This window comes from Pezoporus wallicus, unplaced genomic scaffold, assembly GCF_028554395.1.
Source record: "Pezoporus wallicus isolate ANWC-B61680 ecotype Strahan unplaced genomic scaffold, APGP_CSIRO_Pwel_v1 contig_4816, whole genome shotgun sequence".
Lineage (NCBI taxonomy): Eukaryota > Metazoa > Chordata > Aves > Psittaciformes > Psittacidae > Pezoporus > Pezoporus wallicus.
The window spans coordinates 3136010-3152755 of record NW_026640990.1 but is presented as its reverse complement, the minus strand read 5'-3'; the positions used below and the strand labels follow the sequence as shown (position 1 = coordinate 3152755).

At 37.8% G+C, this 16746-nt stretch overlaps 1 protein-coding gene across 6 annotated transcripts in view; it reads left to right on the top strand.

Moving 5' to 3' along the window:
* The window catches only part of CCSER2 (coiled-coil serine rich protein 2), a 67979-nt gene extending 62799 nt beyond the window's left edge, over nt 1-5180 (top strand). For 2 of the 6 annotated variants that reach the window (XM_057421533.1, XM_057421532.1), the window contains exon 10: nt 3381-5180. In XM_057421533.1, the coding sequence (XP_057277516.1) occupies nt 3381-4193 (813 nt within the window). In that variant the 3' untranslated portion in view covers nt 4194-5180. The remainder of the gene's footprint in view (nt 1-3380) is intronic. The other 4 variants (XM_057421537.1, XM_057421535.1, XM_057421536.1 and 1 more) reach the window with 2 other exon arrangements.
* Nucleotides 5181-16746: the final 11566 nt, after the last annotated feature.

Sequence of the window (16746 nt, the reverse complement as noted above, 5' to 3'; positions counted from 1 at the left end):
CTCAGTGGTTCAATAAATGTGTGATAATGGTAATCCTCTCCGTGGATATGTTGTCATTTTTATCTGGATGATGTGACAGCCAGTTCAGTTTGAGAGATTTACTTTCTTATTTCTCTGAAGTAAATGTGGTAGGAACTATAATTTAGTAATTTTGACTGGTGTATCAGTACATGCAAGTGTTTGGCGCTCTTACCAGTACAGAAATGTCTGTTGCTTTGTTATGCAAAAAAAAGGAGCATGTGCACAGTGTTTTGTCTAATGTACTTTCAATTATGGAAGATCTGATTTTCTTTAGTTATGTTATGCCTGAAACATTTTACAGTCCCACTTTACATTTTAAGAGCATCCCGAAGAAATGCAGTTGTTTGTCCACCTGAATATTTTCTTTATGGGACAAAAATAGAAGTCTCGTTAGCATAGCAGTCTACAAGGAGTCATGGTCTGTCCCACTCTGAAATATTATCAAAAGCACACTCAGAAATTAAAATTATAAACTTTAAGACTCCCATGAAATAAAAGACTGTGCCTAGAAGGTGGAATGCTTCATCTTTCAGTCCTTCTTCCTTCTTGTAATGGAATTCACCAAGTATTAGTCCATGAAAAACGTGTATATAAGGCAAACGTAAGCTGTGGATGAAGATAATACAGTTTTGGTATTGGATACCTTATGAACTTTTGCCTGCGTATTTAGGACGTGGTGGTTTTCACCTTTCAGTGTCATCTTGAACGTTAACACATGTAACAATTGGAAGATACTAAAATCCGCAATCGTGATAATTGGACAGACTTTGACTAAACAGAAATACAAAATTAGAAAACAATACGCTATGTAAAACAACTTAGTAAAAATGATACCAGGGCATTAGTGTCCTCGTAATTCTGAGCAGCTAGCTGTTCCCTACCTTTGAATTGCTAAATTCCTGGATATTAAGCTGCTTAGACCCTTCTAGGTTATGAAGAATAACAATGAAAATATGTATTTGGCTATTTTTATATGCAAAGTTGTGCACATTGAAAAGCTGAACTGTTACCTGGTTTTTGTCAGAAGAGTTCAAAATAACATTATCAAAAACTTAACTGCTTCGCTGTATTTCAGTTGGTTTTGTATTTAACTCTGTTTTCCATACAAATCCAGTATCTGCTGTACGTTAGAAATTTTTCATTTTGCTGATAAGCTTAACTAGGGTTATTTGATATGAAGTTAGGGTTTGTAATGCTCAGATAATTATCTGCATTGTTTGAAGACTAGCATTTAGAAACCTTTTATAGGTGAGGGGGGAAGGTTTTCTGATAATTATTTTTACATATTAGAATTTGATACAATACTGTTTGCTATAAATGTACTAATTTTAAACTTCAAGTTTGATTAGAAAATTTTTGTTGAGTATTTTTGTGGGAATCAGCCATATGTTGCTTTGGTTTCTGCATTCATTTTTAACAATTTTGGTTTTGAAGGTGAGGTCTCGAATAAATCATTTTGCTAACATCTCTCTTTTATCTCCTAAGCTGGAAGGATCAGGACTTCTGTAACCCCTACATGAACACTGAAAAATGACAAAAATATCAGGAGAATTTAGGGGTCTTTTAAGCTGTAACTCTATGTATATTGAATTATTAATTATGTTCAGCAATATCTTCACCTAGGATTGCTCTGTTAAGCTTATCAAGGTGGTGTAAGGAAATCACAAAGTTAAGCTAGTTTTGGTTACATAAGAAATGGTGTTCTGATACTCATTTGACACCAATTTTGAAGGCTTTATTTTATTTTTCCTTCTCCTCCCTGTTTCCAAAACAGTCATATTCTGACTGCTCTTACACTTAACCTGTCTAACATCAGCACTTGCTGATGTTAGTGGTCCAGCTTAAATGTTACCTGTGCTAAGAGGTAGGACTGGTATATTCCAAGGGGAAAACCGCTAATCAAAATTAGCTTGGAAAACATTGATATTTCTTTAATTAGCATTGAATTTTTTTTCTTGATGAAGAATTTTGAGGATTCACTTTTCAGAAGTAATCCTGCCAAGGAAAAGATGAAAAGTTTAAAGAATCCCTAGGCTTGCTATTGTGCTAGAAATGTAACAGGACTCTGGCATGCATAGCTATCATTACATTCTTCCTGCTGATCCTAAGAGCTAAAAAGACCGGCGAAAGAATTGTCTTTCTCAGTTAGAAGTTGTGAATAATTCAAAAGAGCGGCTGAAATGTCATTTTTAGTCAAATCTCTCAAAGAGAAACATAGCTTCTTTTTTTTTTTCATTGACTATATTTCACTAGTAAACAGATATAAGCCTATGTATATATAGTAAATCAGCTGGTAAGAATTTGAGTAGTTTAGGGATAAAACTGGCTTGTAGTAATTTGGTTTCCCTGCTTTATGAAGAAAATGAGAAATTCATCCAAACTTGAAACTTGCTAAAACTATGGTTTGAGTTTTAATAGGTTTGGGGTTTTGCCATGAATCACTGAATTTTTTTCTGTTTCCTCCAAGACCTGTATAGAAGTTGCAGCTCTAGGATGTGTTTGTGAAGCTAGCACACATATTAATATTTACAGTCTTTTTACAGGGAAGAGTAAAGAGAAAATAGAAATGACCCATAAGAGGTACTGGCAGTTCTCTTGTCTGATACATGTCTGATTAGATTTTATCTTCACATAAAATGTGAAGTCTTCATTAAGTTATCTTTATCCCTTGGCTGTCAGTGCAGTAGTGTATGATCTCTAGCTTCACGTGCACTCTGTTTTACTGCTTTGCTGAAGGTGGTTTCTTTATCAGCCTATTTGAAATCCATTCAAAATAATGCACTTGCCTAAGTCTAATCAGTAGCCTAATTACAACATAACTGTATCAATTTTTCTGCCTTCAGTAACACAAGGAAGATGCACTATAAATTCATGAGGTCCATTAAACTCCTTTCTTGCTCGTACAGTACAGAACACTGCTAAAAGGTTTTGGATAGTAACTTGGGTAAGCAGTGAAGAGAAATTCCAAGATGGATACAGTGTAATAGCGATTGCATTTGCTTATTAAGCACTTGAGTCAGAATTGATCAGTACTTGCGTGCCATTCTTAAGCTGTCTTGCAGATTTAGGTGAAATCATCAACCATGCCTTTTACATGTTTCTTTTTTAAAGCTAATCAGTTTCTTTTTTTTGTCTTCATGTTGTGTATTTCAGTGCTGCTATAATTTATTCCATTGAAGTTACAAGTCACATTTGTACACATCCCATGAACCATCATGTTTTGCCAAAGTCAAAGTTTTGATTTTAATTAATCAGATATACAGCCTTTATCAAGCATCCAGTCAGCGCACGTTGGAGTCAAAATATTAGCTGATGTTTTATTGGCCTAATGTATTTTTGTATTATTTTCTCTTTAACAGCCTCAAATACTACAGCCTTCCAGCAGCCTTCCCAGTTCCACAGACCTCGCCCAGGGAAAACTAATAAAAATACCACATATCGAGGCCCACAGTGAATATCCTAAAGATGGTCTGCATGAAAATAGTAATCATCAGAATCAAAATGCTGCAGATGTCTCTCTCACAAATAGCCTCAATAATGTAAACTCTTTAGTGAGCATACAGTTAAGCATGAAAGATGAGAATGCATCGTATTTGAAAAACAAAAGCACTGAAGACCTTGGAGAGGTGGCTAGTAATAAAGATGGTACATTACTGTCTCGTTCCTGTTTTCAGACCTCCACACGAGCTGATGCTAAAGAGGTACAGACTGAATTAGCTCTGAAAGGTCAACCCTCATTCACAAACCAGGCTTCTCAGCCAAAGACTTCAAGAATCGCAAAGCCCCCAAATGCTTTAGTGCCTCCTACAATGGCCGTTCTCGCACGATCTGCAAACCATTCCGCTGCTTCCAAGGAGCGTGAGCTTCTACCATTATGTAGTTCAGCTCAGCTACAGCCAACATCTGGTCAGGATAACCTAAATGGTAAACAGAGTCAGAAAGTGTCTAAACTTCGCCCACCAACTACGTCCTTTGTCAAATCTAAGCAAGTGAGCAGTCAGAAATCCACACTAGTATCCACAGAGCCTCAGAACACCTGTTTGAAGACTAACATCCCAAAGCCACCGGTACAGAGAAAGGAAAACATTCAAACACAGAGTACCAGTTTGCATTCTGGGGATAGTTTGTCCTCTAATCGGCATTCCCGCCTCCCTAAACCAAAGACACACTGAGAACATCTCATTGAATGATGCCATACATTAAACTACTATGTTATGACTGCCTTTGAGGCTGCTTTATCTACAGCCTGCAAATCCTGAGTGAATATTAAAAGTAGCATCTTTAATGTTTGCTTACTCATCCTGGTATGTTCAGAGGCTCACGTTATGACCTGTGCAGCTTCTCTATATTGCAGGCCTGTATTAAAGATTGTTATTTCCCAGTGTTCTTAGAAATGAAGCAAATACCGAAGTCTGTGGTGGCCATGAATACCAGAATGCTGCACTATGTATTTCAGGATGGCAGAAATAATTTCTTACCTCTGTTTGTTTGAGTTATGAGACAATGAAATTACTGTTTGTTTTAACTTCTTGGTTCTGAGTACTCACTAGGTTAGAGCAGTGGAAAATTAGACTTGCTAGCAGATGTTTTACTGGCCATAATTCTGACTCTGTATTCCAGAGGCCTATGCAAAAATTCTTGTATTTATCTTAAGACTGACATATTTAATGTTATTTAATCTGATGGGTTGGGTGGGTTGTGTTTTGTTTTGCTGTAATCTGAAGTTGCTCTATTCTTTATCCTGTTTTCACTGTTCACAGACAATAAGCAGATTTCACAGGGTGAAGTGAATCTTCTCTCTTAAACATCATCATTTATTAAAATACTGTGGTATGTTTTTAGTCTGTTGAATAGACACATTACTGGGTAGATTTTTGAAACGCAGTGCTAAGGATACTTGTGCAAAACCTTCCAAATTAGGCTCTTACAAATTGGTAAGTAGGGAGCCTCTGGGAATAAGGGGTCCATAACACCTGTGTCAAGGTTGCACAACATGCATTTTAATTAATGTTTTTTAACTTTAATTGTACTACTTGTATTTATTGATTTCTTTAATATTGAAAGACTCTGAAGTACCTGACTTGAATTTTGCACAAACTTTGCCATATGTGTAAGAATTTGAAACTATTTTACAGAATAAAACTTGTATGAAAAAGCAACTAATTATAAAAATATGAACCCCACTTGTTTGCTTTGAGCAATCCTATTATGTTCTAGTCCAGAGCTGGTACTCTTAAGAGTTTGTCAGAGATGTCTATTTTGGGTTGGGGTTTTTTTGTTTGTTTTGGTTTTTTGTTTTGTTTCGGTTTGGGTTTTTTTTGTAATTTCTGAAGAAGTGTATGATAACTGGAAAGGAACTTTTGGGGGAAATAAAGAAAAAATAAAAACCAAACCACAACAACAACAAAAAAAAACCAAACCCACACCAACCTGTTCTCTAGGAGAAATATAATTTCTGAAAGTGATCTGGAAATACATGCCCATTGTGGTGCAACTGTGGGACCATGACATTTGTGCTGTGAGTTCAATATGTGCATATCCAGTGAAGCTTTCCAGACACTTAATGTTATGTCCCATCTGCAATTTTGTCTTCTTTCCTCTGGAATATTACTATCGGTTTGGTTGGGTTTTTTTTTCTTTTGTTTGGGTTTCCCTCCCCCCCCCCCCCCCCCCCCCCCCCCCCCCCTTTTTTTTTCCTGTTCTTGGATTGGATTTAAAATCTGTGGTAATAGGCTCTTGCAATAACTTAGCTCAAAACTGGTTCTTGGACAGCATATCATGTCAGTAAAAGAAACATATTTTTTCTAGGCTTTGGCTATGCGATGTTGAGAGATAGCAGTATTTTCTTTGAAAGAATTAAATTGAATAGGTATAGCCACTTCATAAATAAAATCTACTATCAAATTCTGTAATATAAGCCCTTTAATTAGGGGGTATCCTGGTGGATACCTGGGGGGGGGGGAACACGACACGACATAATTCTCACCTGAATTTCTCAGTACCTAATTAATACCCAAGAAAGTTTTTGCACGCTGTAAATTCTTTTATCTAACAAATAAATGGAAAAATTAAAAGCTTGGGGGTAAAAACAGGTATGGAGGAAGGTCTATTTCAAAACTGATTATATCAATCTGAAATAAGAGACCTGCAGGACTTTCTGCTAACTGGGGCAAAGACAATGCAAGCAAGAAGTAACCAGGGTAACATTGTTACAGTTGATACAGGATCAAAATAACTACAATTCAAGATTGCTGTAACAATTTTTCTCCAGGAAAAAATCCTTCCTTGAAAAGCACTGAATTAGATGGCTTTTGCTGTAAGTATTTACTTTCAATAAGAAAATAAAACTGACTTTTAGCTGGTCTTGGCAGCTAACTGTGTTTCTTGGAAGTTTAAAATTGCTTGAGGGAATGATCAGACTCCTGGTTTATTTTCTGGTCCATATAGATTTCTGTGGAAGGTGGGATTTTTTTACGTTTACTTTTCTTGAAGAGAAGCTGCTTTTATTTTTAGTTTTGTAAGATTTTTGGTAAAAAGGTTATTTTCACTTAAAGCTATTGACAGATGTTTCACCATGAACTCTTTTGCTTCTTGTTCTAGAAGTATCAGCAGCCTGAATTAATGATGTTAAAATTTTATGTTTACATTTAAAAGTATAGATATCTGCCTGCACCTTTACTGAAAATTAAGGAATGAATTAAAGAGATGATCAGTGTTTTCATAAAAAAAGATAGTTTGTAATTATTTTTTTCCAGAAAAGCAAAAATGTATTTATTCTGTTGGGGTTTTGTTTGTTTGTTTGTTGGCTTTTGGGTTGGTTTTTTTTTTCTATGTTAAGTATAATTTTTTACTTTTTTATAGCATTTCCGCATTTTGTTCTGACAGATTAGTGAGCTATTGAGCTGGAAACAGCAGGATTTGATCACGGATGTGACAAATGCTAGCCTGAATTGTGTTTTTATTCATCTGCTGCGTTCGCATCCCTCTAAAGACAGCTACGTATTTGGCTCTTCAGACTTTACCAGGAAAGGCTCTGTTGCATGTATAGTAAGTCCAGAGTATGAGCAAAGCTTGTCAGTAGATGGGCAGCTGAGAGAGAAAAATTGAAGTTTGAAGTTTCACTTCAGTGAAGGACAGGGGTTGGGAGGAGACGGATAAGAAGGCTCTGTGTAGAGCTTGTCAAATGGGATTAGGCAAGTATTTTCCGGTAATGTATCTGCTTTAATGAAAGGTGCAGATACATAATCAGTACTGGTGCAGATTATCTTAAATGCGTAAATTAAATTATTTGATATCCTTAGGGATTTTTTTTTTTAGGTTTCTGAAACTGGTTTATTGCATTTTTCATTGGATTTCTCAGTCTTGTGCAATATTCACGAAAGTATTAAACTACTGTTCAGTATGTGTGTACAGAGGCAACTACACATTGTAACAAATTAATAAACACACATTAAAAAAGCGAACCAGAACTGCACTTTAAATGAGCTTAATTGCTTGGAGTTGTGCCTAAAATAATCTAGATGCCTCCTGCTGTCTAGTATTGCTGTTTCCAAGGTATCTTCACAACATTTTCACAGAATCGATAAGCACTGTAGCATGTTTAAAAATATTCATATAGTATACTGAGTTTTTTGTTGTGCAATGACTTAATTTTACTGTGGAATTTTCATACTCATGATGCAGCTGGATTATTACCTTCCCCTTCCCTGAAGCTAGCACTTTCTACTGCAAATCAAGGCCAATGGCAAAAGTTCCCTAGGACTAGCATAACCCTTAGAGAATAATGTTCCCAGTATATGTTTTTATTTGAGGAAAGAAGTGCAATATTATCTCCTGGACCTGCCCTGAAAATATCATATAGCACTGATTTTTTTTCTTTTTCCACATAGTTGCAAAAAGAGTGGATTCTTCAACTTTACATCTCATAGCAGTGAAACTAAACATAGCAACTAGACTGCATCATAGATCAGTAAAATTCATTTCATCCTTGAACTAAATGCTGATTTGTTGTGATGATGCTAGAAAACTGAATGCCATGTGCGTGATTTACTTTGCATGTCATATCCATATGCACATTCTGAAGTGTCATACTTGGGTAGGTTGCATGTTGGGGGAAGTACTTCTGGTTTTGCACAGCATATAATACTCCTAATATAGACATTTTCTTGCCATACAAATGGAATCTGTTCTTGAATTGGGCTTCTATAGCTATTTCTTGTTACAGTGCTTTTTCTAAGCAGAGTTGATTTAATACATGATCCTGGTGGTAGGTCTCAGTATAGTCATCTCGCAACTATGCTATCAAGGAAATTTAGTCACTGTTGTGGTAAAGCTGCTCACTGCCTACTTAACTGTAAAAGCACCACAATAAAAACAATATAATTCCAGTGTCAGTGAACTCTTAAATTCAGTACTAGCTTAAACAAGAGGTACCCTTACTATCTGCTTCCTTTGTTTCATTTTTTTTAACCCAGGCCAGAGTAAATACTGTATATTGGATATTTGCTTGTAAAGTTGATTAAAAAAATCTGTATGTAAAAATTCTTTCCTCAGTGTTGCTCTAGTGAATAAAAATAAAAGTCATAATTCTAATAAATATCTGTGTCTCCTGTCTGTTCACTTGTGTGTTTTTTAAGTCATTGACTGAAGAATTACAAGGCTGTAGACAGGAAATTTTGGGGAAGGGGGAGATTATGCTTATGGTTATTGTGTTTGCTCATGGAATTGTCTTTCTCCAACAGACTTTCAGGCTTTTAAAATGGGACTTTTTTATTCAAGAAGAAAAAAAAAAAGGGACAAGCTAAACATTTTAATGTATTGTTTCCAGATGAAAAAATCCTGATGTGGCTAAAGTATGTTATTTCACCTGTACTGCGGAGTTGAGAAGAGTATTTCATAGGGTTTTCTTATGTAATTAACTAGTTAAAATTATTATTAAAAGATATTACTTTGAGAAAATTATTTCCCCACAGGAGTCCAAATCAATGCAATGTCTGCATAAATATATACATTCATAAAAGTTTCTTAATCGTATACCAGTATTTTGACCATGGTTTGAATGGTTTATTATTCTTGAGGGAAGGACATCTGCTCCACTAACTTCATCTAACTTTTTTCAGTAAATGAGAGTTCAAGCTTGAAATTTCAATCACAATTTGGGGATTGGTAAAGGGCAGTCCTGTAGTTTGAAGTAAGAACATTTAGAAAATGCTGCAGACACTTCTAATCCTTAACCTAAGGCTTTATTTTGAGCTTCAAGATGATCCTTAAAGACTTCCACAGGCTTTTGGGGTGGGGGAACTCCTGCGTAGGGTTGTCAAGTCCAAACAAGTTTTAGGTACCTTCTTCAATCGAGACCCAAATAGGTAATTACATGTTGTAGGTCCTCTTGCCTTGTAGTTTCTGCTGGATAAGTGTGCTCTTTATTACTTGGTGGACTAGACTGTGTTACTGTAGTGGATAAGTCTATCCACCTAAGTGTGATCATTGGGTGTGAAACAGCTGATGCAATGACTATGTAAATAGTATCCCTAAAAGCTGTAATTCAGTTTCCCTGTCTTTCCGGCCCTCTCCCATCCAGAAGCAAATGCCTTGAGGCAGTGAAGAGCAAATTTCTGCTGACTGGACTGAGAGCATGGTCTCCTGTCATGCTTTAACCTCAGGTGCGTGGCAACTAAATACCATGCGGCCGCTAGCTCACTCCGTGCCTCCGTTCCCTGCCGGTCTGTGGGATGGGAGAATTTGGAAAAGGTAAAACTCGTGGGCTGACATAAGAACAGTTTAATAATTGAAATAAAGTAAAATATAATGACAATAATGAAAAAGGAGATTAAAAATAAAAATGAGAGGAATAAAATCAGAGACAGAAAAGTGATGCGCAATACAGTTCCTTGCCACATGCTGAGTGATACCCAGCTTATCCCCAAGCAGCGATTGGTGGCTCCTGGACAACTCTGATTTATATACTGGGCACGATGTGCAGTGGTATGGGAATATCTTTTTGGCTAGTTTATGTCAGGTCTTCCATCTCAGCTCCCTCACAGCTCCTTGTGTCCCTCCTCACGGGCAGAGCATGAGAGACAGAGAAGTTCTTGATCAGGGTAAGTGCTACTTAGCAACAGCTAAAACATTGGTGTTTTATCAACATTGCTGCCAGACTGAAGCCAAAACACAGCACTGCGTCAGCTACTAGGAAGAAAATTAGCTCTATCACAAAGGAAACAAGGACATCTCCTGACATTGGAGCAGATCTGCTTCATTGTCATTGGACAAAATATTACACGTGAGGAGAAAGATGAGAAATTTATGACATTTCCTTTATTTTGTAACTGAGAATTAACACCCTTGGCACCTTTCCTTGTACAGAAATGGTTTATCTTTAAAAGTATGATTGAACCACAAGAGTAGTTAATATCAAAGCAAAAGTAACATCAACTAGATTTATGCAGCTGCTGCTTTCCCTAGGTAATGAATTAGCCTATTAGTTTCAAGTAAGAATTGTCTTTTAGCAGAGGACTCTGAATATAAATGTCACAGATCTAAAAATGAGTTAATCGAGTATTAAGTGCTCATTGATCAATGTGAAGCATAAGGCATGGTTTTTCTGATAGTTGTAGTTATTTTCTGTGAAATCAGAGGCAGTAAGAGTCCTCAGGGCTAGTACATGGGCTAGTTCTGTATGCTTGCTCAAAGTCTTCACTTAGTAGAGTGGGAGTTCTTAGTATGAAGCTTAAGGCAGAAGTAATTGCCTTACATAACAGACCAGACACTCCACTTTAAGAGCATTTTCGATTTGCTTATTCCAAAGCAGACCAAAACCTTTACTTTAAAGGAAATTACTTTAAAGTACTTTAAAGCTGTTTAAAATTATTCCATCCAACACAGCCTCTGAAAATCACTTCAGTTGTTGAATGCATTTCATTACAGAGGTTGGCTTTTAAAGCCTATTACAATGCCAGCCTCTGAAATGGCCCAAACTGGCAGGCATTTAAAAATAATTGCAGAAATGGGACACTTCAACAGTTACTTTACTTGGGTTTTTTGTTTGTTTGTGGGTTGCTTTTTTTCTTTTTTTTTTCCTGGAAATTCTTTAGAAATGCAGCAATTTGGGAGAAACATAGAATCATAGAATAGTTAGGGTTGGAAAGGGCCTTGATCATCAAGTTCCAACCTCCCTGACATGGGCAGGGACACCTTACACTAAATCATATCACCCAAGGCCTCTTCCAACCTGGTCTTGAACACCACCAGGGATGGAGCATTCACAACCACCCTGGGCAACCCATTCCAGTGCCTCACCACCCTCACAGTAGAGAATTTCCTTCTTATATCCAATCTAAACTTCCCCTGTTTAAGTTCTAACCCATTACCCCTTGTTCTGTCACTACAGTCCCTAATGAAGAATCCCTCCCCAGCATCCTCGTAGGCCCCCTTCAGATACTGGAAGGCTGCTATGAGGTCTCCACGCAGCCTTCTCTTCTCCAGGCTGAACAGCCCCAACTTTCTCGGCCTGTCTTCATACAGGAGGTGCTCCAGTCCCCTGATCATCCTCGTGGCCGTCATCTGGACTTGTTCCAACAGTTCCATGTCCTTTTTATGTTGAGCACACCAGAACTGCACACAATACTCCAGGTGAGGTCTCATGAGAGCAGAGTAGAGGGTCAGGATCACCTCCTTCGACCTGCTGGTCACACTCCTCTTTTGATGCAGCCCAGGATACAGTTGGCTTTCTGGGCTGCAAGTGCACACTGCCGGCCCATGTTAATTTTCTCATCAATCAACACCCCCAAGTCCTTCTCCGCAGGGCTGCTCTGAATCTCTTCTCTAAAGAGAATCTAGATTTCTAGAACATCTAGATTTCAAGGGAGCTTCACAGCCTTGATAGAATGTGGTTCTCTTGATGCCTCTCCAATCAAAACAATTGTTCAGATTTTATTCTGATGAGACCTAATAAATCATTATCTTGGGTGTTACAGGTAGAAAAAGAGGCACCCTTGAAATCAGCCTGTGTAAGTTTTCCCGTTTTCCTTATGATCATCAGTATAGAACTGCTTTCCTGCGCAGACAGTGGTAAGTCTGAGGATGGTAAATACCACTAATTTAGCTACAGCACAAGTTATCAAACCTATGAGCCTTTAAAGACTTGCATCACTTAGTCTGATAGATTTCAGTGCTTAGTAATATGAAAGCCCAGCGATTCCTAAAATTCTTTGCTACATTTTAATTGCTACTCAGTTTGACAAACCATAGTAATCATCCAAGCTACCTTTAACCTCTGTGCCTTAATTTCCTTATATATAAAATGAGAATAATATCAGTGGCAGCAAAATCAAGACTATGCTGACAGCATGATAAAATTCCCTGAGGAAGTGAATCCTCCCTCTTTTTCTTGACTATTACGTTAATCTCCCTGCATTTGCCTGCTTAGGAGTCTTCAAAGGCCTGAGCTAGATACAAAGCTCAGGTTTTTAATAAAAAGAAAATCTTGAAATAAATACTTACAAGGCAAGTTTTGTGGATCTTATTGGAACCATTTCAGTAATAGTAGATCCAGTGCATTTACAACTTATTAGGGTTCCACAGCAATTACTTGCAGGAATTCATAAAGTGTAAATGAGAGGGAATAGCGTCTCTGAGTTACACGCAGCACAACAGAACAGTACTCTGAAGCTCTGTAAGAAAGTTCTTATGGCAATATGTATTTCAGACAGTACACCGACAGTATCATGGGCTAGCAGGAATCTGTGTCCATATCTTCCTGAAAGATCTTGGAAGTGTACATTATGTTTATACAAAAAGTTGTGAATTTATGCAGTAGGTTTGGGGTTTTTTACTCGCCTTCGGCAAACTGATTTGAGTGACCGATTTCTGTGTTCTTCAGGCTGCTATTGGCAACTCTTGGGTTCAGACTTGGGTTAGAAATCCTTTCAAGTTCTACCGTGTAATTTCAGCGGATTGTTGCTGTGTTACTTTTTTTGTACTAGGGTAGCAACATAGAAGCCCCTAATCACAGGTGAGAGCTGTTTGTGTGAGATCTTGTATCAAACAGCAGCAGCGAAGCAGTTACTGCTGCAAGATACGCAGCAGAAGGCTGTCAAGCCAAGTTGATCCTGCCAGGATCTGAACTTCTGTTTCTGAAAAGTCTATGATGTTCAAACCATATGCTTATAAGCTGTTGCAGATTTGGTGTCACCATGCAGGGAAGCTTAATAATACACAAGCTCTCTGCTAATAACACTCCTGTGTATTTTATGCTGGCATTCAATTTCTTACTTCAAAAGAGTTGGTTCAGGGTGATGTGTGTGAGCATTATATTAGTGGCTGTGGAAAACTCTGTGTGTGGCATTTCTGGGACATGCAGGATATTGAAAGACTACTGTGTAGTTATAGTTCGTATTTATACATGCTAAATATGTATTTCCTTTATGCTTCTAATAACACTTTTTTGAGCTGCTTTGAGGGTGTGAATTTTCTCAGGGGATTATCTTTGACAGTTATTATTCTGTTGCGCAATATTGCCTGATTTCATAAAAATGCATTTCTTTTAAAGGAGAAATAGGGTCATGAAGGTCATTTTCACACCGCAGTATGCAGTTCTGCTAACACAGAACACTGCAACACCTGTGTTTTGTATGTTTTCCAGAGTCTTATCCTGGAATGTGACTAGTATAGGTACAAACTAAACAAAGAAATTTGAGGAGGGGAGTTAGAAATATACTAGTGGGCACAGCATAAATGTTGTAGAAGGTCTTTCCAGCTGTTAAAATATGTAAGAGCATCGGTCTCTAACTGCTGTAAACCGAATACCACTTGCACGAGCCTTACCAAACATGCTTTAGGCAGTGTTTGCAGGGTAAATAACAAGGTCTAATAAAAGTAAAGCACTTGGTAAAGAACTTAGAACTCTACTGACATAAAAGGACAAGAATTAAGTGTTATTCTTTTAATTGTAAATGCATAAAAAGCAGGTAGGTAAAAGCAAGTAAAATGAACTGCTTTGTCTGGAATAAATCCATAGAAACATACTTCTGTCTACTCCCTCTCCCTCTTCAGATTGGCATAAAAGAGATCTCACGTTTTCATCTGTTTCAATAGTGAAAATTTCGGTTTTTGCCTTTCCTCCACTCATTTTAATACAGACAGACGGCTGGACTTTTGCTCATGTGAACAGGAGAGGGCAGTGCAATGCAGGCAGCGGAAATACAGCACGGTTCTAACCGTGGAATTTGTGTCTAATTTCTGTATGTCAAAACATCTTCCTAGGCATAGATGTGCCTATGCCTTTTTGGCTAACATACCAATCATTTCTCTCCTTATCCTGCCCTATTTGCTTTGATGGGACAGCCCTTAAATAAGCAATAGTGATTTATTTTTTTTCGGTGAGCCGGAGCAACCTTCCTCAGTGAAAAAAATGCTATCATCTGTTTGGAGGTGCAGGAAGTAAAACAGACATTGATAACCTCAATCGAAGAACCTGTAGAACTTGAACAGGAATAATTTAGTTGTTTTCCCTGTTTGGACTCTGTGACAGGCTGGTTTTGTTTCAGCCTGCTGTATTTCTCATTCAGCTCACTGACTGCTCGGGCTGGAAATCCACAAGGGATCTGGGAGGTAAAGACTAAATGTGCAAATGTGTTTGCAGCTCCAAGCCCTTGTAGAAATCTTTAGCTGCTCTTTCAGTGTGCAGACATACCCTGCAGAGAAACTCCTTGCTGGTGGGAAGCGGCGTTGTCTTTGCTATACTGCACAATTTCCTGTGCTGATTGTCACTTTTAGAATATTACCTGAGGAGGACCTATGTGTGTTTTCTTTCCTGTCTAACTGAGCATAATCTTTACCGCATATAGCACAGGTTAAATAACCAGAAATCATTATCACTGTTGGGTCATCACTTTTCAGTGAGCTATAAATGAGCCTGATTTTTTGAGTATACTTTAGTTACATCTTTAAAGTAAAAAATTACGCCTAAGGTTCCTTGAATTTAGTATCCGGTAGGTAACACTTCCTCCTTAGACCTTCAGCAGCAGAAGTTATCACTTGCATTGCCTGCTTATACCACCATATTTCATTTCACAGCAGTCTTGGTTGTCTGTTGTTTTGTTAGGATTTGCACTTGGATATGCAGAGGTTATAGCAGTGAGCAGCCTGCTGCAGCAAGCCTTCCGTTCTGCAGAGGAGGAGGCTTTTACATATGAATATGTTGAGAACTTGATTTAATTTGCTTACCACTGAGAATGCACTGAAATCCAATAAGAATATTTAATGTGGAACAAACCTGGGGACAAACTTATTTCTTTGGCTTTTATTTTTATGAAACATAAGGCCTGTTGTGATCATATTAATTTAAAGATAATGTTTCCACAAGTAGAGCATGAATTAAGGTTAGAAGAATTTATTAATTATATGTTACCACCCTGAATTAGGATAGAAAAAAAAGCAGGCAATTTTTCAGGGAATTAAATTGGTGATGCATTAGACCTGGGGCTTTGCATTGTGACTTGCTTGTTTGTTTGATTTGTAGCTCAGGCTACAAACTTTGGGCTCAGCCGTTTTTTTCCAGCACACAAGGAAAAAGATTCTTAATGACCCCTAAAATGCACTTGTTTGCAAATTTCCCTTTGAACCTTCAAGTACATTAAGTCCATGTTAGCCTGTCACCACATTCTCATACAAGTTTTTCAGTTCTTATTCACGTAATTTTTCCTGGCCTCTCTTCTCTGAAAAACTGGTATTCTTATTTTGACTGATGGCAAAGAAATCCCTCTTAAATGACAATTTATGCTAATTTTAACAGTAAGCAATCAGGTCTTTGTACCTTGGGTATAAGCTCCGTGGAAATACAACATGGTACTCAACAAACATGCTTTCTACTGCTAGATCTGCCTGGTGATCTCAGGATAGGAGTGCTTTGAACTATTACCAAGAGCAATTCGTTTTTTCAGACTGCATCCAGCAGAGGGAGTTTTTTGGTCATCTTTGGGTTTTTTTAATGTAATGATGGCTTTTTCTCCTATTTTCCACTGATGCTATAATATGAATTATGGTTGAAATGTGCCACTGAAGCATGAAGAACAGGAAAGCAGTGCTGACTTGTGCCACTATAAAAGGCTTGTCAGTAGCTGTTGCAGGCTGGAAGGAAGCTGCATTACTGAAGCTGTATGAGAAAGCTTGTAAAATCTCTTGGAGGAAGGACTGGCTGTGCAATGAGCATGTTTGCCATGCAGCAGAATACAGTGCAGGCTTACCTGAGACTGCAGCAACCTCAAGACCAGAAGCAGAACACCTACATTAATAACTATGCCTTTCTCATCTACATGACAATTCACAGTAGCTCAGGTTGGTGCTAGTTTAGGCACCTGTTAACCACATCATGTTCCAGTATATATGTGCCTTCCTGTTTCTCTTTGTTTCCCTTTTCTGCCCTTGCAAAATAAATCACAGACAGCAAGGCAGAGCTCACAAAGGCAGTTCTTTTTGAACTTCTAAAGAAAGCATGCGTAAGCAGAAGGTACCTAGCCAGGCTTGAACCCCACTGTATGCATGTGTGTGTATTTTCTAACACAAAACGGGGCAGTGGAAGATGCATTTTAATGTTTTCTGTCTTGCCAGCTGTATCATACTCAAAGTAATGCTGGTGCAGGGTCTGGCAGAAAAGATTGATTTCTATCTAGAACTATTTTGACTGCCTTTCCAAAAGGTTGTTGCTTTTCCTTTGACATCTTCAGT